Below are 25736 nucleotides of genomic sequence, written 5' to 3' on the forward strand. Positions count from 1 at the left end.
GCACTCAAGGAAAATCAATCTGCGGTTTTATATGCACTACATTGAGATCATATCCTGTAATGTAGTGAGCTGTGTGCCATCTATACACACAATCCTTAAAACATAGATCAGAGATCATTTAAAGTCATGTTGCATTCGAGTTCCCCTACCCCCCCACTCAAGAAAACTAGAAATTAACCAAAAATGATCAAAAAAAGTTTAAAATTCCTAAAGTGTTTTAATTCATTCAACCGTTGGATAATTAAGCTAGCTTTGAGAAAATGTTGGACTTTTTAAAATGGTGGGCACACAATTTGTTTCCAGTGAAACTTTGCTATTTCAATAAAAACAAAATAACCACATACATGGATATGATCTTCCCAAGTTAGTTCACAGATAACATGTCAGTCTCAGAAGACAAAGTTTCTAAACTGTGCTATTGTTCTAGATACAATTAAGAAACTTTAAAATGAAGAATTTATAGTGTCATTTCAATCAAAACAACATAATGAAACTAAAAATTTATCACTGTTTGAAGAAAAAGCAATGGTTATGATTTAGACACTACAGTAGGTTGTAAAGACTGTAGCACTCTAAAACAGTTAGGTTACATTAATAGGAAGCATTTGATTTTCTCTGGTGCTTTCAGGTTTGGGTCCAGTCAAAAGCCTTTTTTAGGCAGTGCTGTCCAGTGTTTGTCCCAAAGTGTTTGAGTTAGCCGGTTTGAGAAGAGGGTCACTTTCCATTTCTTGTTTCACACATCTACAAATGAGAAAACACCTGTTACTTAGGATAAAAACCAAATATTTCCAAGAATAAGATGCTTCTAAATCGGAGATGCATATAACAATTTGTTTCCATGTAACTGGCCTCCATTTTGAATCAATTAGCACTTTGTTAATTCCACCATTTTGACAGCATATTATCTAAATGAGAGGATAAAATCTTCCCCCCCACCCCCAGACCTGCTCTGGTCAAAGGGAGTAATTTGCAACCCATCCAGCAAGCTGTGAAACCTACACATTTGTTACAGTTTACATACAGAGGTTTCTAGAAAGAGAGGAGCAGCTGTAACACACACACTGAAAAGTCACACTATTTACAAATATATGCAAACAAATAGTTTAAGGAGAGGGATCACAGTCAGGATTGCTTTGTATCACAGCCATTACATTTTATGCACTTGCTCCCGCTTAGTAATTTGGATTTGACACATGAAAGCTGTGAGCTTGATCATAAAACCTACCCTCTCATCCTTCTGAAGCAGGTAACACCCTTGGCGTTTTAACTTTTCTGGCAAAGGAAAAAACCCTCACATTTTATTTGGTTATAGAACATCATAGGGTTAGAGGTTTCCATTAATGGAACGAAAGTCAATGGGTCACACTCACACAGACATTGGTCCATTTCCCGTTCTTGGCATCTCTGTGGTTTGTTGGTCCAACTCAGACAGCAACTTTAAAATATTCAATGCAGCCTAAAGAAAAGGGAGAGCATTCAGCAATTCAACCTGAGTTCATTTCATTGATTTAGTGAAAGCAGGACCGGGGCTCACTCAAAACAAAGTAAATGTTCTAATTTTGGTAATATATTTTTTAAGGTGCATAATTATGGTGGAAAAAATGCAATGGTGTAGAATTTCATCTCGCTACATTAAACAATAGAACGGTGCTGTGGCTAGGGGATTCCCATTGTGTTTGTTTTAGCAATGGGGGAAAATTAATTCAGCAGTGCTATAAACATCAAGGAAAAAGACACTAAATTAGTAATGGCTCAAATTGTACAGAGCTTAAGATAAAAGACATTAAAATACACAGAACCAAAAAACCCTTTGCAGAAAAAGAAAACAAGTTACAGAAGAATCAAAAATACAACACAGACAGGGTGCGGTGACTGTTTAAAAGAAGAGTCAATGTGCTATAGCTAATGCAAAACTAAGTCACCTCCTTTGAGGACTGAAAATTGTTTTCAGTTTTATTCAGATCCATTTCAGGTGCACCTTTTCAGAATATGCCAGATTAGTTATGGCACATGCGTCAGGGAAAGCTGAATATCCAAACAGAGGAAGGTTCTCATGTTGGCCCAGTCACGTTTAAGCTCCGAACTGGCTGTCCTTTTCCCTTCTACCTACTGCACTGACTTGTGTGCTTAGTCTTACAGGAGCCCTTTACAGCAGGATGTAGAGATGGGTAGGAAAATGGTCAAAATAAAGTGACAAAGATCAAAGAAATCTCTATCAAATTATAGCCATTAGGAAATTACTGCAAACATCTTTAGTATAAAAATCAGTAAAAATCAGGTTTTCCTAAGTGTATTTACATATTGCAAACTATTACTTTAGTCTGCAGTCAGTACTCAGGTCACCACTGGATACAAAAAAACCTAAACTCTTTTCAAATTATAGCAGACTGTTGTGGTTTAGCCCCAGCCAGCAACTAAGCACCACGCAGCTGTTTGCTCACTCCCCCTACCCCAATGGGATGGGGGAGAGAATTGGAGGAGTAAGAGTGAGAAACACTCCTGGGTTGAGATAAGAACAGTTTAATAATTGAAATAAAGTAAAATAGTAATGCTAATAATAACAATATAATAATTATAATAATAATATACAAAGCAAGTGATGCACAATGCAATTGCTCACCACCCACCGACCGATACCCAGACAGTTCCTGAGCAGCGATCACTGCTCCCCAGCCAACCCCCCCAGTTTCTATACTGAGCATGACGCCATATGGTATGGAATAGCCCTTTGGGCAGTCTGGATCAACTATTCTGGCTGTGCCCCCTCCCAGTTTGTTGTGCACCTGGCAGAGCATGGGAAGCTGAAAAGTCCTTGACTAGCACAAGCAGTACTTAGCAACAACTGAAACATCAGTGTGTTATCTACATTATTCTCCTACTAAATCCAAAACACAGCACTATGCCTGCTACTAGGAAGAAAATTAACTCTATCCCAGCCGAAATCAGGACACAGACTGTGTACATATTGCTAACAATATGCACAATGTCTTTTACAGACAAAGTCCCCTACAGTTTACAGTCCAGAAGATTCATTCTTTCACAAAGAAATATTTCAGCTACTGTGAATAAAAGATCCTATTTATAAAGGGAGCTTAACAAATTTAGAGTGTCTCCTGCTATCTAATGGTGAACTGCATTTCTTCCATTTTGTATTCTGTTTTAGCAGAAAGTCTATGGTCTTATGTTTTAAAAGTTCCTTTTCATACATTTTCTTTAGTATGTGCTCATGCAAATAACATCAAGACAAAGCAAATCTGGTTTTTGTAGACCAAAATTGTGAGCATATATTAAGCATTTTAAAGGTTATTTAGATTAGATGCTGGTATTATTAATCAATTATTTCAGCAACTTGTGAAATAGGACAAAAATTAGCCAAGGAATGGTATAACATTTAATTCCTTGCTGTCCGGCAGTAATATGAAACCTTGGTCTATCCGCTGCATCCCTTAGCTCACTGAAGGCCAAAGAAAAAGCATTTCAGCAAAATTCATCATACCATATCGTGGCAAGATTCTACATCCTTTCCAATTCCATGGCTGATGAGTGGTGGCTGAGAGGAACAGTTTATAAGAGATACAAATTCGTTCTTGTTATTTTTTGGAAAGTCTTTATATTCAACCTGAAGAAAAAAAGAGAAGGATTTAGTTCTTTTCAGTTAACCAAGTACAGGAAGTATATCACAATTGCTATAGATTATTTGCCCATATATGAAGCTGAACCTTACTTTTAACCATTCTGTCAGCCAACAGAACCATTTACTTTGAAGTTTGACTTCACTTGCGATGTTCTTAGTAATCATGAGAGCTCTGCAAACCTTCTGAATAAAAGTCACTATGTAATAATGGTTGTTGCTGGGACCTTTATTCTGATCATACCTATCTGCATTTAAAATTTTCCCTGTTACACTTTTTAATCCACTGAGCTCCTTTAATGTATTAATATGGGAACTTATATGCAATCCTGATTAAAGGGCCCAAACACAAGAAAATGTACAGCTTACAGCAAATGTTAATGTATGAAAGATTATTAAAAAAAAATTAGTTCAGATCAGCCGAGTTCAAATTATGTTCATACGTCACTGCAATTTTCAGGAAATGTTACTTTCAATTTTATTCCAAGACTTCAGAGTAAGCACTGAAGTAAGGCTGAGGCTGCAGTACAGAAATGCACATTTGAAAACTACGTAAAAAAAGCTGTAAAATTCAGTACATTTCATAGGTAAAGTAAAACATTTACATGAATTTCAGCTTAACAAGCAGCCTCAGAACACATCAGTCACCAGCAGAACTAAAAAGCTTTGAACAAACAACAGGTTGGACCAGTTTGGATAGCTTTGGAAGAAATCCTGCAAAGCTGAGCATTTACCTGGATTCCTTGAACATTGGAAAGATAGTCCAGCTGCTCAGAGGGCCTAGTAAGTGGTCCGTGGGGTACGTGGCCCGATGAGTTGTTGTTCTTTAATATGGTCTCAGCAGTAGGAGAAGTACCACCATACAATAGCTCTCTAGCAATCATTGCTGTTACTGTAGCCTTGGCAGGATTTGGGGCTGCCCTATTGAACTCTTTGGTGTGGTGTCCTTGATTGGCTCCTACAGCTTGTGCAACCTCAGGGACCATGGGAAGAATTCCAGCAGGAAGCTGCTGATGGCTGAGATAAGGCATCCTAAACTCATCTTCTTTATTACCTGAGAAGAGAGAGGTACATGCTGAACAGATGCTAGCTATTTCTATGAGGCCTTCTGCAGGCACAGGAAGGCATAGATAGGCATCAAAAGCCACTTTTGAAAAACATAATTTGTTTCACATGACTTTGTTAACAAACTTAGCGAGCTTGTTTCACCTTTGGTGGGTGAGAGATTCAGCTTCATCAAGACAGAGTTTGCTTATTGAATAAATGATTCAGTGAACAAAACCCTCCCAAGGGTTAGATTTAGTTTGCAAGCCAGCAGTTGCACACCTGTGCTGATTACAGTGCGTTCAATGGCACTACTGAAGGGACTGGGAAACATGTCTTACATACACACACGTGCCAACAGGGCCACGCTTCTTTCAGTAAAGTTACTTACTAGTTGAAGTCTCTTCAGAGCCTGGCTCAAAGAAGGTTACTTTTCTTCCATCACCTGGTTTCTTCACTGGTGTCTTAAGAATAAAAGGGAAAAAAAAAAAGCCAAAACCACAATATCCCTTTAAAACTGCCCCCCCCCCCCCCCGAGTCTTAAAGTTTTCAAGATGTAGGTGATCTGACTACTCAAAATTTTACTGAAGAATTTATTATTCAAAAACCTCAATTATTACATAGCTACCAAGAAAAGACAAGTTCAGTGATTCTTATTCACTGAATGACTAAAACTATTTCCAGACTAGTGAAGCGGTATTAAGAACACAGATATTGAGAACTAGACACCATAATAAAGCCAGTTAAACTAACATTAGTATTGCTGAGGACAATGTACTGGGCACAAATGAGTGTATACACGGAAAAGGAGAAAATTAAAACCAGCCTTGCTATTTTAATTCCCTGGTAACACCTGCAGAATCAATAGGAGAATGCAAGGCTCCTTCCCTGCTAAGGGACCCACCAAAGAAAGAGATCTGTAACAAACTTTCGACTGCAACTGGTGATAAGGCTATGTAAAAGTATTCCTACCACAAAGTCCTACAACCTATGTGTCTGCAAGCTTCTAAAACCAAATACATAATTTATCACAGGTTCTGAGCCATTCTATAAAGAATACATTCATTTAGCCTTCTGATGAGACTTTGATTTACTTGCAAAATCGAAACCTTAATGTATGTAAAATGCACTATTATTTAGAGAACAGTCACCTCAATACAACTGCTTCCTGGCTAGGGCAGAAAGCATGAATTTACTACACTGTTACTGCCTTGCCAAGCTGCTATTGTTGCAACTCAACTTTTGATGTAGCACCAAACAGAGTTGATTTTTAAAGACTCTTACCTTCTCTTCTGTCTTTAATGCTGGCTTTGGAGGTTGAGGTTGAGGGACTTTGAAACCTAAAAGTTCCAACATATTTTCAGCTGCATTGCGCTTAGCAACTTTTTTGTTCGTGCCCATTCCTTCAGTTGTGTGTACACCAACTTTCACCTGGACAAAAGAGGAAGAAAAACCAAATCAATTCTTAAACAGCAGTATGAGGATTCACTTATTAGTGATCTGTGTCTCAAGCATGCTATGAGTCACAGAACAGGTGAAGTGATCATTCTTCTAAGCAAGTTGTCATTTACGATCAATGATCAGTGGCCTTCAAGCACAAAAAACCCAAACAGAAGTCACCCAAACAACTATATTTCATCATCTCACCTTGGCAACAGCCTAAGTGCTCAAAACTGGTGTCACAGTAGACAAATTTTCCAAGCTGAAGTTACAGATTTTGCAGATTTACTAATGTAATGGAAAGAAAGCAACTAACTTTCCTGTCATGGCCAGGACAGGATAGAGGTCTGGAGAATGCACTTAATTATTAGAGGCTGGTAGATACTCAGTATTAAAAATACTACTATGGTATTGGGGTTTGCAATGCAGAGTGCAGAAAGTGCTGCACTCCAAAGCAACACACAAAAACTCAGGGGAAGGAGGAAATTAAGGATAGCCAGGTTCGTGTTAATATACCCTACATTAAAAATATAAGCAGCTCAGTATCTCTTAACAGAATATTAAAATTCCTGTTAGTTAAAACATTAGGCAGTTACAACATAGACTTCTGGTGCCCTATGCAATTTTTTTTTTTTTTTTTTTTAAAACATGATTCAGATCCCTTTTCTTGAACCTTTCTCTTCCTTGAATGTAAGCCCACAAGGTATCTTCTTAATAAATTTTGTGGAAATTTCGCCGTAATCCTGTTAACTTTGTATATCATCATGACAACCTGATTATCATAAGCCAAAAAAAAAAAAAAAAAAAAAAAAAAAAAAGACATCATAGCCATGCAAGTAGATTTCTCAAATTAACATACAAACCTGCATAACAAACTCCCTGCGCCGTGGAAGACCACGTTCTGTGATGAGCATGTATTCTGGTTCCTTTTCTTTCTTGGCCTGCTGTATCTGGGCAAGTCTGCTAATGGGATTCATTCCTTGACCATATTCTGGACTTGTTTGCAGCTATGTAGAACAACGTTTAGGAAATAAGCCAAAATTTGTGAATATTTGGTTTAATAGACAAATGCAGTGTGCCACTGAATTCATTACTCTCTAGAATTTAAAAACACTGAAATAAAAGTTGCTTAATGAAACACTGTCACAGCCAAAGAGAAACAATTTATTTGGCTCTGCTGTCACAGCTGACCACATATAACCTACCACTGGTAATAGTTTTACAAGTTCTAATCCTGCTATATTAGGAAGGACAGGCTTGCAGGAGAATTTGCATGAACAAAATCATGCAAACCCAAAGCTGTAAAGTCTAAGACTTGAAAGTCAGAGCTTGATTTTTATGTGCCACTCATTCTTTTATACGGTTTCTCTTTCATCCTGAATTTACTGATAACCGTTGTAAAAGTGGTGTCAGAACTCCACTGTGGGAGCAAAATATCATTTCATTTGTAGTACCAGTCTGCTGATAGAAGTCGAGCAGTTGAAGAGTGTTTATAATTAAGTCAGAAACGTCTCTCATCTGATAATTATTTACAAGTCAGATTTCCAATCTGTTTGTCTCTTACCTTCACTATTGATTTTGTTTTCTTTTTGATTCGTGGCTTCATTTTCTCAACCGTAGGAAGGGGTGGCAATTTTTTCAGTTCTTCTAGGACTGCTATTGCAGCATTTTTCTTTGAGATCTTCTTGCTCTTTCCTTCACCTTCACCCATGAATTCTCCAACTGACACCTTGGTTACAAAGCTCTTCATATGGGGAGGACCACTTTCCTTGGTCACCTGTTTCAGAGGGAAAAACTGAGTGAAAGCGTGATAAACACTTATTAAAAATGGTAGGGCACATTGTTTATAGCAAACTTCTCTCAAGAACTACGGACAAAGAGATTTTAAGATTCTCATACAATCCAGAAAGTAGAAATGTAAATCATACTCACTCTAACATAATCCCACCCACATAAACGTATACTTTCAAAAGATCAGATGCAGCAAGCAGTAAACAGTATTTACATGAGTCATTAACCCATCTTATTTAATTTACTGATTTACTCTTCCAATATTAAAATATGACTGTTCTGCTTCATCAGTGTGTACTTCCACACAGTTAATGTCACCTCATTAAATACATCATGTTATGGTAGTAGAACATTACAGAGAAAACAATTCTTTAGGATCCAGCATTTTAGTTCAGAAAGCAAGAATTCTGGAAACACCTAAAAAGACAGCTGCTTACTACAGATTTAGTCTTTTAACTCCATTCATAACACATCATACTTCAAAATACCCATAAAGTCAAAAAGTAATAATGAATTAAGAACTTCCACCCACAACTGGCTTTGTGTGACGGTATATTTTTACCAGTGATGGTCAGGCTAATCTGCAATAATTGAAAGCTTCATGTAAAATTTCATAGAACAGTTTTAGAAGCAATGTAGTTACACACAAGTGCGTTTTCTTACTATAATATTCCAGATAGTTGACTGAAATGTTACTCTGCCAGCTCAGGAAAGCAGCATGATAAATGACTATTTCAGTGAAACAGAGACGCTCCTATGGAACCTATTGATTCAAGGTAACTAAAATGGTCAAGGAGGGGCAAAGAGGCAGCAAGCAGCCAGGCCAAAGGGAAAGGAAAGTAAGATGCACATGAGGTCACCTCATGGCAAGAAAAGAAACCTATTTGTGAGATTCTGCAACTTGCGGGTAGTCCACATCAGTGCTTAATTAAGCAAATACTTCCATAAATGTCTTTCAGAGTGAGCTACACTCTTCGGCCTCGACTCTGCACTTCAATGTTCTAACCATTAATGTGGGGTTGTGTTTTGTTTCTTCACTGTAATACTGATTTTTCAAAAGGTTGGAAAAAAGATTGCACAGACAACCACAGTGTAGCTGTTCACTCATGTATGATTTTAGCGCATGAATTTGTGAACAGGTGGATTTTTCTTTTTTCTTCACTTTACCATATAAACTCCAAGACAATCAGGGTGACTGTCAAAGGTAAAAGTGTATTCACAACTAACAAGACATGTTAAAAGTCAGTTGTTTGGGTTATCTAGAAGAGACTCAGTGTACCCTTAATATTCTAACAAAAACAAATCTAGAGCTTGTAAAATAAACATACCTCAAAATTCACAGGCAAGTTCCTTTTAAGTGCAATCTCAAAAACTTGGCTTATTTCAGATTTATTGAGATTTTCATCATCTGGTTCTTTTCCGTTAACCTAAAAGAAGCATACTCTATTTAAAATAAAGATCCTATTAAATTGAATTTTATCCATCCAACCAGTTTACTGAACTCTCAAAATTTTAAGTAGTCTAACCTTTACTGCCATTTTACGTGAATGTGTAGAAATGCAGCACACATACTACAGAATTGAAACTTAAGAAGGTTATTTAAGGTGTATGTGTAAAAGCTAGCAAACCTTCATGTTTTCATGTGCTCATTACAGGAAAGAACAAATGGAATAAGGGCCAATAGGTTTAAAAACCTATTTATAGAAAAACAAACTGAAGTGTTAAATGAACTGATTTCCAAATGGAAGTACCTTTATGAAATTCAATTTTCATATGCTGATTGGACATTTGTACCAAAAGCACTAAGACAGTATCAGATAAGAGAAAGGGCAGGAAAAATAAAGATTCTGAGAATGGGACCAATGTGAATAAAGGATGGCTAATCAGACCCTGGCATAGTCCTGTCTTTTAACATGCTCTCTCATAACTGCTTCATCTACAGATTTTTTTCTCATCTGAAGAACATACTATCAGGAACTTGCCTTAAATGAACTGGTGTACATCTCTGAGAACTTACACCTGCTAGGAGGACAGCAGTGCCAGGTGAAGCTTACCTACAGGCACTTCTACGTATCTCCAGGTAAAATTTTGATTGTGATTCCAAAAATGTCTTCACTGATGTTGGGATCAACATGAACTAAGAGGCATGGTAACAGCAACAGAGAAATTTTAAGACTAAGTGTCCAGCAGTGATATTGGAAAGATTATGATAAAGATGAATAGCAACAATTTCACCAGTTATATCTTGCCACAATACTAGTTATGCAACCAGGTACCAAAACTGATTTAAATATTTTATTGGAGCAGCAGAAATATGCTAGAGAGCTCTCATTGATTAAAAATATTTTTGATGGTAGCAAGCATCCCCAATGTCTGTTACTAAAAGTTAGATTAAAACATGAAGGAAAATTTTTCCCCACCACTTAAAGCAGCCTCTTCCCATCTCAGAACAAAATACGAGTAAAATTAATCTGTGATTTTCACTCCTCCCACTGTCCCATCAGATTTCACACTGTTCTTATGGGTTGACCTTGTATTCAGGTTTGAGTTGCAAACATTTCAGGAGAGCACCTATAGCCCAACATCCTTTTACAATGATAACATCTGATACTTCTGATCCCACTACTACAGCCAGTCTCCAACCTCTACGCAGAGGTGTACGTAGAGCCATCTTCGGGTCTGCAAAAACTGAGACCACATGATGGCACCACTCCCACAGGAGCACGGCAGATGCACTGTGCATTAGACTGCACGAGAAACGTGGAGGCAACCCCTACACTAGACGAACCATACTATACCTCAGCAGAAGGCACAACGCAGGTAAAAATTGGCAAAACCAAGATTGAATACAGGAGTCAAAAGTCTTGATCACCATATTCTAAAACCTATTTCAAATGCAATTGGTAAGTTCAAAAGGAATAGCATCATATACCCAGAAAAAATACTTGAACTACTAAGGTCTTATTTTATTACGGTCTAGGTGTTACAGCAAGTTTACTAGCAGCATCTCTAGGAATGATCTGTCACTACCCTTACTGTCAAAACGTTAGCACAATCACTTTAATTACAAATATTTTTCCCCTCCTTGTAATTTCAGATATATTCTATTTTTCAAATTCCGACATTCTTCCTTGCAAAGGTGACCAGGACTTCTCTTTATTGGATTTAGATTTTTTCCCATTTAATATCCTTTCAAGAGAATACAAATAAATAGTATGGAATTATTTGCTATATTACAGTGTATATTCTTGACATATTCCAAGTCTGTTCACATGGTGTAAAACACAGGTACTTTTCTTCAATACCTTTATCTAAAAGAGTAAATTAATAGCAAAATAACATTTACCAGACTATAGCTATTTTACCAATTATTTTGCCTCTACTTGAGTTCTGGATCAGTTTATTTTATAAATTTAAAAAAAAAAAATCATATACACATGCTCTCCCTCTTTTTCCCTGCACACCTCAAGACAGATGATCTATAAAGTCTGCTTTTAAAGTAGTTGGCATGTGTGCATAAACTAAACTCTAAATGAGAATGAGACCATGAATATAAGCATTTACCACTCTGTTCTCATCAAGTTGTTCAAATCTGTCTCTATCAAGTGAAAAAAACAGTTACAAAAGGAAACAGAAGTGCTAGATTAAAAAACTCCCAAGCAAATTGCAAAAGTAATACACTCCTTTAAGAGTCGTTCATGCTTTTCTAGGGACTCTTTCAATATGCACTTCCTCAAAGACTGCTTATAAGCAAATTATGAAAACCAGTGGAGCTGCTGATTAGAACTACATTGATTTCAACATAGCTATCAGTCTGACTATTTTCTTCCATGTTAAGGGTGTAAAGAGCAGCTGATATTTAACCAAATAAGTTGGCAAAAACATAGAAGCAATACTGGTTTTAGTATTTTCAGGCAAAAGTTAGAATTTCTGCCTAAGAATTGTGCTAGAAAGCATAGCTTTCTATGTTTTCTAAGATTTAAATCGATGCTTTATCATCTCTGTCTTTCAATATGCAGAATAACCCTGTACTGCAATTTTGTCAGTGTGTCTTAATTCCAATCAGGCTAATTTAGGTTGGAAGGGTCCTTTGGAGGTCTCCTACTACAGCCTCCCGCTCAAAGCAGAGCAGACTTTAAAATCAAACTGGGTTGTTCAGGCAGGGCTTTGTCCGGTTGAGCACCAACATTACTAATTTTGTTTCCTGCCACTTGCTTCTAGATTTGCAGTCTGTGAAGGTGTTGGAAATGGTCATTCTTACCCTTAAAGTCTAATAATTTTATTCAATGATTTCTTCTTAAACATGGAATATTTTCTAATTTAAAAATACAAGAATAAAATCCTGTAAATACAAAAATTTGTAAAATAAAAATAATTTTTAAAAATTTTACAAAATGAACACCAACACAACCCCTCCCCCCGCCCCCCAAATAGAAGAGTTCAAGCTTAAGCATATTCTGTTTACACACACACACAAATGGGATACACAAAAATAAGTACATTTACAAGGAAAATTACTGGCAACATCAAATGACAGGTAGGAAGTATCAGGATTATGTCTGCTTGTGAAATCTTAATTTGCCTCCATTGTCTACACACATTATAATAGCATCTCTTATGATCTTACACTACCATATCCTTCAAGGACCTTGCCTCACTGAATGCAAGAACAAACAGTGCTCATTTAGTGGTAAAATTTTCCTTATTTTATCTTCATCTTGTCTAGTGCTAAACACTGTTATAAAACCAGTGATTCCCTCAGACACTCCTAAAACTACAATATTTGAAAGCCACTAATATTAATAAACTTAGCATTTAAGTACCAAACTTTAAATTAAGATCTGATTTATCTGAGTACTTATTATAAAACAGTACTCTCTGTTCAAAGGGATTGGTCTCCTTAAGCGTAGCTGCCTTCCTTACTGTTCATTTTGTAGATGAATCAAACATAAGTAGAAAAATAAAATCACAAATGCACGTTTCTTGTGAAAGTTTAAGTGACTCGCCCAGCATATGTATAGCAGGGTCAAGACAGCATTCAGCTCCCAGCGAGCTTGCAACTGTTTTATTCATAAAATAATTCTCCCTTCTTGCAATCTCTTTCATCATTGACAGTAGTATTTCCCTTATCACGTCCTTACAAAAAAAGAGAAAAAGGAGAGACTCTGTAGGTTTACTTCCTTTACCTCTCGATTTACACCCCTTACATTGAATGAGACATCCTATAGAAAAGGATACATGGTCACGTAAAGACAATTGCAGTGTTTGTTCTGAAGACCTCACATTACTGAACTTTAAACACAACTCTACAAATATTCAGAAAGTCACTTGTACAGAAGCATTTCTAAAAAAGTAAACAGAAAAGAATTTAGTTACATGTGATCCTATTATTTTCTGCAGAGTTGGACTCCTTGGGTCCAGTACACAGAACTTTGCTATCTGAGGTGGAAAAATGGCTGAAGACAGTAGGTTATCTTTTACGAGGGTGAGTGCAAAAAGGGATGTTATGCATCACTGACATGGAATGACAATACTCAGGAATTTGAGGTTCCCCTGCACTGAAGGGGAACATAGCCCTCAGGCTTGACCTCTGCTGCGTGAAGACCTCCAGCTTGTCCCTGACCACACTGCCTATCACCAGTTCTAGATTTCAGTGCAGAACTCATCTCCACTCTTTCAGCTTCTATTCCTAGCATCACTCTCTCCTCCCCCAGAGCATCTAAAATCCCTTGACTCTTAGTAGCCTCCACCATTCAATAATCTACATTCCTCCAGGAGAGCTTTCTGTTACTTGAACCACTACCATCAGACCTCCCAGGCCTCTTCGCTGAACCAGATCCAATGTTTTTGCCTAACTATCTGGGCAATGCTCTCTCCCACAAACACACTCGGAAGTTTTAACTGAATGGCCCTTGGCTTCACAATACATTTCCTCAATCCTCTTGCTCTGCCATTCCCAGTAGTTCTCAGCTGATTTTTCCCCAGTCTGAGACCCCTTGTTACCTTCTTGCCCGATTCATTTTCCTTCTTTCTCGGCACACAGCCAGACTCTGTATCCAGGAAATTCTCATGCTCCCCAGATTGTAAGTTACCAGTCTAACCTCCACTTCCTGTTCCTCACCTCTCTGGCAATGTCCTAGTCTCTCTTGCTTCTAGGTTTGTATTGCACAGACTCCTCCTCAACACGATAGAGATGCCAGCCCAGCATGGAGTTCATAGATCTCTTGCTCTTAGTTCTAACATCAAGCCCTCATAACTCAGACAGGTATAATAAGCCCATAAAGGAAAGACTAAATACGCTCTTTGTAGTAGCCTTTGGCCAAAGTAGTCAGCCAACGCATACGGAGAGGGTGCACACAGTCAACCAGCCCCAGGAGCTACAAGTAACTTGTGTGCACACAATGAGACCTTCTGCCTAATGCAACTTAAAAAAAAAAAAAAGCATGAAAAACACCAATAACAGGGTCTTGGAATGGAAAGTGCTGGGCAGCCATAAATATATGAAAGGATAAAAATTTTTTTCTTATATTCATGTCAAAATGCGTGTATGAGTTTACTACTTCCATGAACTTGCTGCACTTCTAGAACTTCCGTGATTCTATCCAAAATCAAGTAGGAATTTTGCCCAGGAAGGAAACCCATGTCTGATTTCTATGTTGCCCATACTAGAATGCAAGTACCCCATTTACACACTTCTTCAGAATTTTGTATATTATCTGTACCTGATAAGATATTAGTTCCTATCTATGCTTCCAGTGCTCATATCTGACAGAGGTCTATAGCATTGCTGTGGAAAAATACGACAGCAAAAGAATTAATATAACTTCATTTGGGAAAACTCTAGTTCCATAGAAATTTATGTTTTTAAATCAAAGTAGTTTTATTGACACAAGTAGGTCAACACTACTACACAGAATTAAATTTCACAACTGTCATCTTCCAATAAGGAAAAAATCTACAATATCTCAGTTTATCTTAGCAATTTATGCTTACAACACTAAGATTAATTCCCACCTCTGGTTTCTCAGGCAAGGGCTCATTCTGCAGAACTTTCAGTGCTTTAGCAGCTGCATCATGCTTAGCAGCTTGTCTTGTTCTTCCTTTCCCATGAAACTGCTGCCCTCCAATTGAAAGCTCAACTTGATAAAGTAAGGGCCCAACAGGAAATGGGTAAAAGTACCTGCAGAGAGAGAGATTTAAATAAGCACATAGTTTAGCCTACAAAGTAAACAGAAACATAAGTTATACATGGATGAATGTCTTGGATATCAGTAACCACAACTCAGCACTGAAGCACTAGAATTAAAAAGCCAAATTTTGATTTAAAGTTTAAAAGATTTTAGGGAGAGACCTTTGAAACAGAGTATCAATGTTTCTTATTTTACAATACAAACACATTTCTAACCAACGAGAACAGAGAAAGACAAAGTAACTATGCTTTTACAGACTTGGCAGGCCAGTAAGTTTTGAATTCTCAATTCCTATGCCCATACAGAATTCTTTACACTGAAGCTTTAATTTAAATAGTTTTAGAAAAAGCAAACTAGTTTCTTCACTTTTGCTCTTACACAGAAAGGAAATGTAAGAAATATTTAGCTAAAGAAATATTTAGCCAATATTCAGCTATTCACTTCATGAAGCTGGCTATATCCGAATGCCCTCAAAAACACTCCATCATTTGGCTCAGTTCCCTTTTAATACCCCTTCCCCACCCCCCCAAGGGAAAAAAAAACCAAACCCTTAAGAAAGACAAATTTCAGATATTAGTGGGTAGTGGGGTGTACTTATCAAAACCTTTTGCCTCATAAGCTGGCTATGTTTCAAGCTGAATATCCCTTTAAGGGATGTTGTACTTTTAGCTAGTTTTCAGAAGATAGCATCAAAGCACTCAGATGATGAGAGCGGAAGTTCAAAGATATGAAACTGCAAAACAAAAAAAAATAAACAATACGTACCGTGGAGGATAAGTACCACCTCTCATAGTATAGTTGTAGGTGGATCTCATCCCCGTATAAGGATCGATAGGTTTGTACATAGGTTTCTTTCCCAGCTTCATGCAAAGTGCATTTAACTCCACTGTGGGGGTTACACTGTCTAAATAAAAAGGAATATAAAGAGAGTTGTCCAACTGTCACAAGGAACTGAAACAATCTAAACTTTTATGCTGTCTCAGAGTAGGGAAAAATGAGCTCAAGTTTTGCCATATGCAGTATCTTAAATGAATGAATTCTGAATAGAAATGCTAATGAACACAAAGAAAATAAGTCTATATGATGCATATTATATTAGCAGCCTAGTACAGTTGTGACAAATCCTGATACAAAAAAGTGAATTTGCTGAGGGGTTTTGTTTTGCGTTTTTTTTATTTTACTTTAAACTTGTGAAGCTACCAATTTATTTTTACAGCATATCTAACAATGTGGTCTGCAGAACAGAAATTTGATGATAAGAAGGGTTTCTATGACTCTTCACTTTCAAATTGCAACTTGCCTTTTCAAAAGGAAGGTATATTGCTACTGAGGGCTATGAACATTTCTGCTGGTGCAGGAGAAATGCAACCTCTCCTTATGGAACTTTCAAATATATCTTGAAAGCAATCTTAGTAAAGTAAGAAGTATTGTGTGGATCAAGAATTGACTCACTGACTATTCTCATTTGAGAAAGAACAGTCACGTAAACGGTCATCTTTTCTACCACAGGCCTCACTGGCTCAAAAATCAGCATGTACTCTAGTACAACAGTGTTTTGTTGTAAGGCAATTGCCAAAAGAAAATGAAATCATGGAACAGATTCACAGACAAAATAAGTAATTGCTGGCTTCTGATATTTTCACTGTTGACTGGACAAAGTGTTTCTAAAGAAAGAATTTAGGTGATATCAGAATACAACTGGCACAAAAGATAAGTTTCAACCTTTGCTGAACATGCTAATGCTATCCTAACAGCTTTGCGTTCAAGTGACTAAGAGTAAATGCAAAGCAATCCCATGTGCAGCTGAGATGTGAAGCTAGTTCATACCTAATTCTACACGTTAAATATATCTTAAAAGCAATCTTAGTAAAGTAAGAAGTTCTTTAAACATAGCTAACTACACCTTAAATGTTTTTATACAAATCAACATCTATCTTTTAAAGAAGTATAAATGATGCAAATTCCAAAGTTCTGATCCAATCCCTCAACACAAATTTAACTTTTTTGGTTTGGGGTTTTTTTTTTTAAACTTACATTTCCAAAGAAATCTTTATTGTCAAGCTTTTGAATTACCCTATCAGAATTACCAAACACATTCATGTGCCGACACAAAAGATTATTCTTTACTGTGACCAAATTCCTCACGTGTTTTTTTTTTATTTTTGTTTTTAACTTTTTTTTTTTTTTAAGAGTAGGATAAACCTCTTTTCCAGGATCCCACCAAGTGTTACAATACAAAACAGTAAGTTAAGCAGTGGGTTCTTCAAGCCTGAATGACTTAACGGAAAAACCCTATACTTTAACTTGCTAATATGATGATTTTTTTTTTTTTTTTGGTCACCTACAACAATCAAAGATTCAATCAAGATGATTTTCTCACAAAATCTGACAACTGTCATTGTTAAATATGCAGAATCACTGTTTTTATTCATCCTTATGCAACTTTCAAATACATACCAAAACCAGAAAGGTGTATTTTTTTTTTTTAAATCAGTTTGTTGTGGTATATACCTGGATTCTTGCCTTCACTACGAGATGGACGAGCCGTAGGCTTAGGGAATTTTGTCCCTTCCAAAGCTTTGGCAGCTGCCGCGTGTTGCGCTTTTTTAATACTAGTTCCTTCAGCTTCCCAGTGCTGGTCCCCAAGAGTCAGTTGCACTGTAAACACCTGAAAAATAGAAAACGTTGATTTTATTATGAGCTGCTTCAGAATTCACATAATTTATTAGACCCTCTTACACAAAACAATGAGTCTTTCAGTGATGCAAAAGTTAGGAATACAGTAATCAAAGCTTTCCTCAACTACCATGTCATCTCTAGATTTGGACATCGATAGGATTTCCTCGATTACTGAATTAAGAATTTCACAATAATTGTAGCTAGCAACTATCCTGTGTACTGCATGAGATCATATAGGCTAAAAACCAAAAGACGCAAGGTGTATAGATGTGACAGCTACACGGAGAGCTGGTATGCCAACATTACTCTGAACAGCAGCCTTGAAATTCAGACTTTTTTATTCCACATAGCTCAATTCTTGTATTAATACTGTGGGGGTTTTTTAACAATATTTTTCAGCAGTTTGAAGAAAGATAAGTTCACATTGCACCATAAAAGCTTTTACATGCCCACAGGTGAGCCAAGCCCATCTGATTATAGAGCAAAGCTCTGTGGCACTTCTTTTTAAGTATGTGGGATAAGGAAGGATATATATTGCCCTAAATTTTCACAAATTAATCAGACAACAGCAAGCCAAGGTCTCCCTGGTAATTAAATTAAGTTTAATTTCAATCAGAATGAAAACACAAGCGAACAGATGCTCTGAATGTTATTCCAATACTTTTTGTAAATGCAAACCTTGCCTCCTTTGCACATTGAAGCTGACGTTACATGTGTTTTGGACAAAAGATTTTAGTTCTTAATATTATTCAAATCCAAGGCAATTCCTCTAACATACAACAAACACTGTTCCATGAAACACCTTAAGGAGACGATGTCAGATTAAATAGACGCATCCCAGGCTGATTTTCCTTGCATGCCTTGACCTCAGTTCTCACAGAGACCCTCCACGAGGATTAAAAAGTTTAATAATGCTAAAACTCCCTTCTTCAGGGTTCTTTGAAGTAACACAAACTGCTTGTATATCCACTGTATTCCTGAAAAACTCTCTCTCCGCTTATGAACAGAACACCAAAGGAATTGTACATTACCGAGATTTTGACTCATTGTAAAAGATGTGCCATGATATGGGATGCACACCACATGCTGGTCTACCCTCGGCATCCCTATATTCCCACTGTGAAGAACTAAAGACTCCTTTGCTAAAGTAACTGTTCCAGAACAGATGAATGTTCAGTGCTGTTCAATCATACTGTACTTCAGGCTTTAAAGAACATATACCAAGATCCTTGTTTTCCAAGTATCAGGCAATTAGGATAGAAAGGTTCATTTTATTTACAGCTAAAACAGAGCAACAGCAAAGCAACATTCAGTTATGACGTGCACAAGAGAGAACAACTCTTAATTTTACGTAGTAAATCTTATTCCGGGCATATCAACAAATATAGATTTGTACCTTGCCAACTACATAGACACAAAAGCACTACAACTCCTTATGCAGCATTTTTCCTAAAGAAACATAATTGCCGTAAATCTTCCTGCATCTCACAGTATAATTTGGACTAAGAAACTATTTTAATCTTTTAAAGTTGGTGGGATTAATCTCGAAGTATTAAAGCACACCACAGGAAGAACACAGAAAATTTGCAGAACAGGCAAGATGTAGAACAAAAGATTAACATCGTACTACAAAACGATTGTATAAAGATCATCCATATTTAATACAAAATTTTTTAGCGAAGAGTGCAAGGGACAAACCTTGCTTTATTAAATGAAAGTCAAAGCCAAGCATCTCATAATGGAGCCAACATAAATAACTCTTAAAAAAAGCTAAGCAGTTTCAGGTAACAGGTAAGTTCAACCTTTATGTACTTTGGGAAACCAACTTCACACTTCCCTACCATCGGTACTTTGGTGAGCTTCCCGTTCCTCTCTGTTGTTCTGTATTATCTTGCACCAAAAGCATATACTTTGCCTTTCCACTTATGAAAGTAAAAGCATGAACAGCAATAAGAAACTTATATGAATATTTACCTTAGAATGAGCTGGACCTTGCTCACTCAAAAGCTTATACTCAGGCTGAATCTTGTTGAAACGGGCTAACTCATTCACGAGACACATTGGGGTTTTCTCTTTGGGGTTTGCCATGTTTGAAGGAGCTGAAAGGTTACATAAAATCAGATAAATGACAGGTAGCTATGAACTCCACTACAATTTTTAATTAAAAAAAAAAAAATCTCATTAGCGTAGCATTTAGTTGTCTGCAACACTCCACTTCTCAGAAAAGTCTGCTGGAATAGACAGCTCTGCTCATTAGCCAAACTAGCAGCAATCTACTTGGGACTTCCAAGCAATGCACACACCTAAAAGACAGCATCATTAAATTTAATGTTTTAATGCAAGGCAGAAGTATGAAGTTAGGAGACTCCCGCATTTAGCTTGTATCTTACGTAGTACATTTCAAGGAACAAATCTTCTAAGTATTCATCATGGTCACTTGCTCTGAATAATTTCAAAAAGTCAGTTAATTTCTTTTTCCTTCTCCTATTTTTCCCTATTATCCGTTTTTTATTTATTACCTTTTATTCCCTCTATCATATTTTATTAGCACAATTTATTTATCATTAAACTGGTCATAAAAGAACTAAAGATAATAGAACTAAACAAACTATTTCAAACAACACATTTTTATATTTAAAACCACCTACTTGTAGAAAAGATGGATACCAGTGTTTTAAAAATTCAATGTTATATGATTTTAAATATTCTTTACTGTTACAAACCTTTCAATTAATTATTAGAACTTTGTGGAAAAGTACACTTGTATGTGTCTCAAACGGATTTCATTCAGTAGGGAGAAAGCATTACAAGCTTCTGTAGTTGGATAAATATTACTTTTAAAGTATTTGTAGGTGCAAGACATCAGCAATATATCATGTCAAACTATAAACACTAAAAACATAGACACTTATTAACAGACACTCAATCTTACCTGCAGCTGCGTTGGTGGATGTAACTGATGCAGAGGGTAAAGCAGAGTTTTGGATAGGTCTACCTGCATTTTCAGAGGGCAAAGAACTAGTAGTAGAAGGAATACTCAAAGGCTGTGAAAGAGATGGGTTTTTATTCAATATTTGGCTCCCTGCAAGGGCAGCAGAAGGATTCTGAATTTGAACTTGAGACATGTTCACTTCCAACCAGAGCAAATTACTGTAGGTAAACAGCTTTGAATGCAGGCAAACTCAGTGTGATGAAGCCAAATTGCTGACCTGAAATGTAAAGATGAAAAAAAGATTATACTCAATATTTAGCATTCTCTAACAATCTATTGAAATGATCTCTCCATCACCAAAAAAGGGGAAAAGGGGAAAAAGTGTTCAATCAAGCATCCATTGTTTCCATTTTGTATGCAATAAGTCACTTACGCATCCAGTTTTAACAGCATATTTCAATCTATATGCCCTATCATTTAAGTTTCATATTTCTTTCATTTATAAAAGAGTAGTATAGAAGCTTTATCTATGCTTGTTCATTTAAGATAACTATCCGTTTTCCCATCAGTGAATCCACTCACAAAGCAAACCTAGATACTTAAATTGATAGCCACTGCTTATGTACTAAACAAAGAGCAACTTTCACAAACAGATTACATTTCATGCATTCTACCATTTGAAGTTAAAGTTTTTAACTCGGAAGGGCAAGCACTAAATGTCATCTTTACAAAACAACTATTTACAGCACGCACCCTTTATTATAATCATATACTTTTTTCCGCCAGGATCACTAAGAAGAATGCCTAGCCATTTATGAGGGGAACAACTGGTGTCCAGCAGAAAATGCCGAAGTAGCCATGACTGGGGAAACCAAAGGTGTAGGAGTTCACAAACTTTATAAGCTACATGCGTTTTGAAGGTTACCTCTATTTAAGTGAGCATGTGTTTCAGTCACAGTTCGAGCATCGATTTAGAGTTATTTGGGCTTGCAACACTGTAAACAAGTGTTGAAAGTGCTCATAGGCATCTGTGTTCATTTAAGAAAAAACACCTCCAAGCGATGAGCTTGCACCAGTCAATGTGAAGTATGCGATAGGTCTTTCCTCCACTGACAAATTAGCATTAGACTTCTCTTACACATGGATGCAATATTATCTTCATGCTTAGACAGTTAAACCTAAATATACACTAACAGGTTGCCAGTTTGAAGGCTATCATTGCTGCCAGAGCTCAGCTGCCCATATCCGCTTACGATCCACATATATTTATTAAAAATAAATTTTACAGCCAAGTAAATACATTTTACACACAAAGGCACACACACACGCACACACACACTGGGCACCTGCAGACTTTATTAGGGCAGCAAACAAAGGTTTATTCTTTCATGATTTAGAGATGAAAAGGAGAAGAGAAATCACGGCTCCAGATACCACCAGGGAGCTATTAGTAGCAACACAACTCGACTAGTGCTCTGTAAGCTTCAAATTCTGAACCTGTGAATGGACTTCCAAATGTGAGAGGAGCGGCAATGAGTCAGAGTGACGTTTTTAGCTAGTTACTAACAAAACAAACCTAAGAGGAGAACCTAGGTTAATACATTCATGGATACAAAAATGTATTTATTTAATAAGAGAAGAGGAAAGACGCTACTGGGAAACAATGGATACACCAAGAAATCTATCATCTGGAATACCTTTACTTTGAAAGAACATCATAAACATGTCAGGCTTATCATACTACTGGTTGGATAACTTTGTTTTTTACTAGAGAACGAAATTAGTTCAGATCTCATTAATTCAGAAGACCTGTATGTAGATTATACTCAAAACAAATCCTACATTTGACTACTAAATTTGCAGAAGTTATACACTGGGTGCATTGTAACTGTGAAAAGGGTATTAGGGCCCCGAGAAGTTGTAAGACAAAGATGAAACATATGTAGAATAAGACTCCAGGGTAATAATTTTATAATCACTAAGTTTCATTCCCAGGAGCATCACTAGAAACACTGAAAATTTTCAAACATAATACAACAATAATAATTGCCTGGAAAAGACTATGAAGTCTTGCAGTGCAATAAAAAAAAGCTAATTCTCCTTTTCTGCTGAAGTGCAATGCCCTTCAAAGTAATTGAAGTTAAACAGTTTCTAATCCACACATTTGGAGCAGACAACACCAACATTTTTTATTTTGAAGTCAGTAACATCCAGATCTTTCAGATCACGCTGGAAAGGAGATCTGAAATTCTACTCAGAAAACCCTGCCTACAAGCACTTTGCTATGAAAGCAGGGCACTATCCTTCATTTATTTGCCATCACCTAGTTTCAGGGAACATGGAATTTCAGCTCCAAAATACACACATTGAAGTGGTTTTCTAGTCAACTATCATACAAATGCAGAGAACAACAGTATACCGATCCCTAGTAATTTTTTTTTGCCCAAGAAGGGAAGTCCCTGACAAGGATATTATTAGTTCACTTTCTATATTTATGGCAGGGTAGTACAGAACCTCACAGCAGTACAGCTCAGACTGCTCTCTACCCAGATCTCCCTCCATCAAGAGTTATAACCATCAGTGTTCAGCTTGAAAAAGCTTTTCTTCAAACACCTCTGGTTAGAATAATATTCAGAACAGACAATTCAGCCATTATTCACAGAAATCTGTGGAGACTTGAGGTCACATCCTAGCACTTGAAACAATAAGGTTTTGGAAACCGATCCAATTTCCAATAGACTTCAGCTGTGCAAATGCCACAACCAGACAAAAAAAAAAATGCTGCAGACACGTCCATAGCTCATAACCTGCTTATTGTCAGCATAGAGACTAATTGCCCAACTTTTTTGGCAGTCTGGCTGCTCAGTCACCTCTAAACAGACTAAGTAAGGACCTAGGAACGTGTTTGAAGCACACCTCGCTGGAATTCACCACACGCTGTCCCCCAACCTTTCAACAGACTGGAAGAGTTCAGCCTTTATGTACCTTCTGGGAATCCAAAAGACTTCCAGCCTCACAAGAAACCAAGTACTGTGAATTTAAGCACAGGTCACTTTATGCATCTGTAAGACGGTAAGAATCCCATCCACCCTTCTCTGCAAAATGCTTTGCAATTACAAGTGTAGCCATGATTTGATGACCAAAATTACCATACAAATACCCGGCCTCTTGAGCCATTAATCTGACAAGAAAGAAAAGAGGTACTCAACAGCATCCTGTGAGTGCTCCTTTTGTGACTGTTTCTAAAGGTGGAGGAAGGAAAAGCTGCAAGGCCTAATCGAAAAGAAATGTTAAGGAATCAATAAGCTATACCTTTACTTGAAATAGAAATCTGAAACCTGTAGAACACACTGCTGCTCAAGGCTTATCCCCAAGACATTCAAGTAGCTCAGTACCTGGGCCTGCCAGTCTCTTGCCACGGCTGAACAGAAATTTATTATCAGGGAGAGAACTGAATTGCCATGAAAATAAAACTTTTCCAATGAATGTATCACTTTTAACCTAAGTGAATATAATGCTTGTTTTTACATAAATTGCTACATCATTTCTACATAAATTGCTACATCATCATGATGTTTCTCTCTCCTTCACCAATACACCAATCTCACATGTTTTTATATTCAGATCAAAAGTTGAATCTACTTCCTGTAAGTTATCACCAATTCAGAACTATTTCAGAGTTCATTAGATTGAATTCAGGCAGAACCAAAGCAAGGTAGGCATTAAAAACATCTTGTGAATTGCTGAAATTCCACTTTACAAATTTCTGACAATTTTAGACACTAGGCAGTAAGTTACAAGGTTTATATATACAAGTTTATATATACAAATACACATTTTTTTTTCTTTTTAAAAACATTTAGCTCATACTTTGACAAGCAACTTCAAAGAACAGTCTGACAAAACAAACTGGAATTTTGTTTGTATTTTTTTCATCTACCTGTGAAGTTTATGATACTGTAGTTGATTTGTGTGAAGTATTTCATTAGGGTATAAGAACTCACTGTCCATCACTGCACATTTAATTATTGCTTATTTGGGTATTATAAAAGGGTTTACAGTGCTTTTACAAAGCAATATGCCCTCTACCTTATAGCAGGCTTACAAAATCCTAACTATCCAAGAAAAAGCGCCACAATCTAGAAAGCTGAGGCTAACAACTTATAAAGGCCATTTCAGCGGATAGAGAAACAAAGAGATGCCAGTATTTCAGGTGATTTTTCCATGTAATCAGGGGTTAGCTCCTTCAAACTTTTCAAGACAAATACTAGTACAAATAAGTGACCCCTATACAATACTCGAGGCATTGCTAGAACTTAAAAACCACTTGGAAACATTGAAAGATAGGCGAACGGACAAATATTTTGCTCATACCATCTTAGCCAGCAGCTAGTCACGTAATTTGCTCCTTTCCCACCCTTCCACACTTACTTTTCACTAACTCAGACATTAATATTTCAAATTTTATTGAGACAGTGTTGCGCTAGAATATTATCCTCATGATGGCGATGGCTGCCACCAAAAAATTCAATGACCTATGGACAACAATAAGCTTAGAGAGATGGATTTTCAGATGACAGAGCACCGTTCCCCGCTCTAGTTTTTAGATTTTTATTTTCTTTTGGGGAATCAATGCCTGGAATATTCCCAGAAATTTTGAATACATGAATATGCAAAGTTCAGAAGTCACTAAGGTAACCAAAAGGCGAGCAAAGAAATGCACAAAGATGTGAACATAGGCTCAGTCCACTCAGCCAAAAATAAATTCAAATCTTCCTATATAAAAGAAAGAATGCAGCATTTTCAGATAAAAGTTCTCTTGGGGCTTTTTTGTGTCATAATTCTCAAAGGTGTTGCAGATAGAAGCCAGAGGATCAAACAAAAAACAGACACTTCCTGTGGATAATCATGTTTTACCACAACTCGTGGTTTCTTTAATATAATGCAAATAAAAGGTAAGAAACTTTAATGTTTTAAGTAAGTTTCCTGTACCTTTAGGAGATCCAGAGAGTGAAGATTTGGATTTAGT

General features: G+C 36.8%; 1 protein-coding gene across 4 annotated transcripts; it reads right to left on the bottom strand.

The window, feature by feature from the left end:
- Positions 1-220: 220 nt before the first annotated feature.
- Positions 221-25736, bottom strand: STAU1 (staufen double-stranded RNA binding protein 1). Of its 4 annotated transcripts, none has more exons than XM_075721439.1 (15): positions 25700-25736; positions 20708-20984; positions 19750-19874; positions 17608-17764; positions 15862-16000; positions 14921-15086; positions 9235-9333; positions 7680-7892; positions 6979-7122; positions 5960-6106; positions 5067-5139; positions 4366-4685; positions 3497-3619; positions 1371-1456; positions 221-741 (listed from the first exon to the last, which is right to left on the bottom strand). In XM_075721439.1, exons 2-15 carry the CDS (start codon positions 20898-20900, stop codon positions 654-656), a joined length of 2073 nt encoding a protein of 690 aa, XP_075577554.1. In that variant the 5' UTR covers positions 20901-20984; positions 25700-25736; the 3' UTR covers positions 221-653. The 4 variants fall into 4 exon arrangements, with proteins under 4 accessions (XP_075577554.1, XP_075577553.1, XP_075577555.1 ...); XM_075721438.1 differs by having other exon boundaries at positions 7680-7910; XM_075721440.1 differs by lacking the exon at positions 9235-9333.

Source organism: Pelecanus crispus, chromosome 14 (assembly GCF_030463565.1).
Source record: "Pelecanus crispus isolate bPelCri1 chromosome 14, bPelCri1.pri, whole genome shotgun sequence".
Lineage (NCBI taxonomy): Eukaryota > Metazoa > Chordata > Aves > Pelecaniformes > Pelecanidae > Pelecanus > Pelecanus crispus.

Excerpts from the sequence above, each read along its gene's own strand:
- STAU1 (XM_075721441.1), bottom strand. The coding sequence starts at position 20,900 with ATGTCTCAAGTTCAAATTCAGAATCCTTCTGCTGCCCTTGCAGGGAGC. Across the intron at positions 9,334-14,920 it reads CCTTGCCTGAGAAACCAGAG|GTTAACGGAAAAGAACCAGA; the intron begins GTGGGAATTAAT and ends TGCTTCTTTTAG. Across the intron at positions 5,140-5,959 it reads CATTAAAGACAGAAGAGAAG|ACACCAGTGAAGAAACCAGG; the intron begins GTAAGAGTCTTT and ends TTTATTCTTAAG.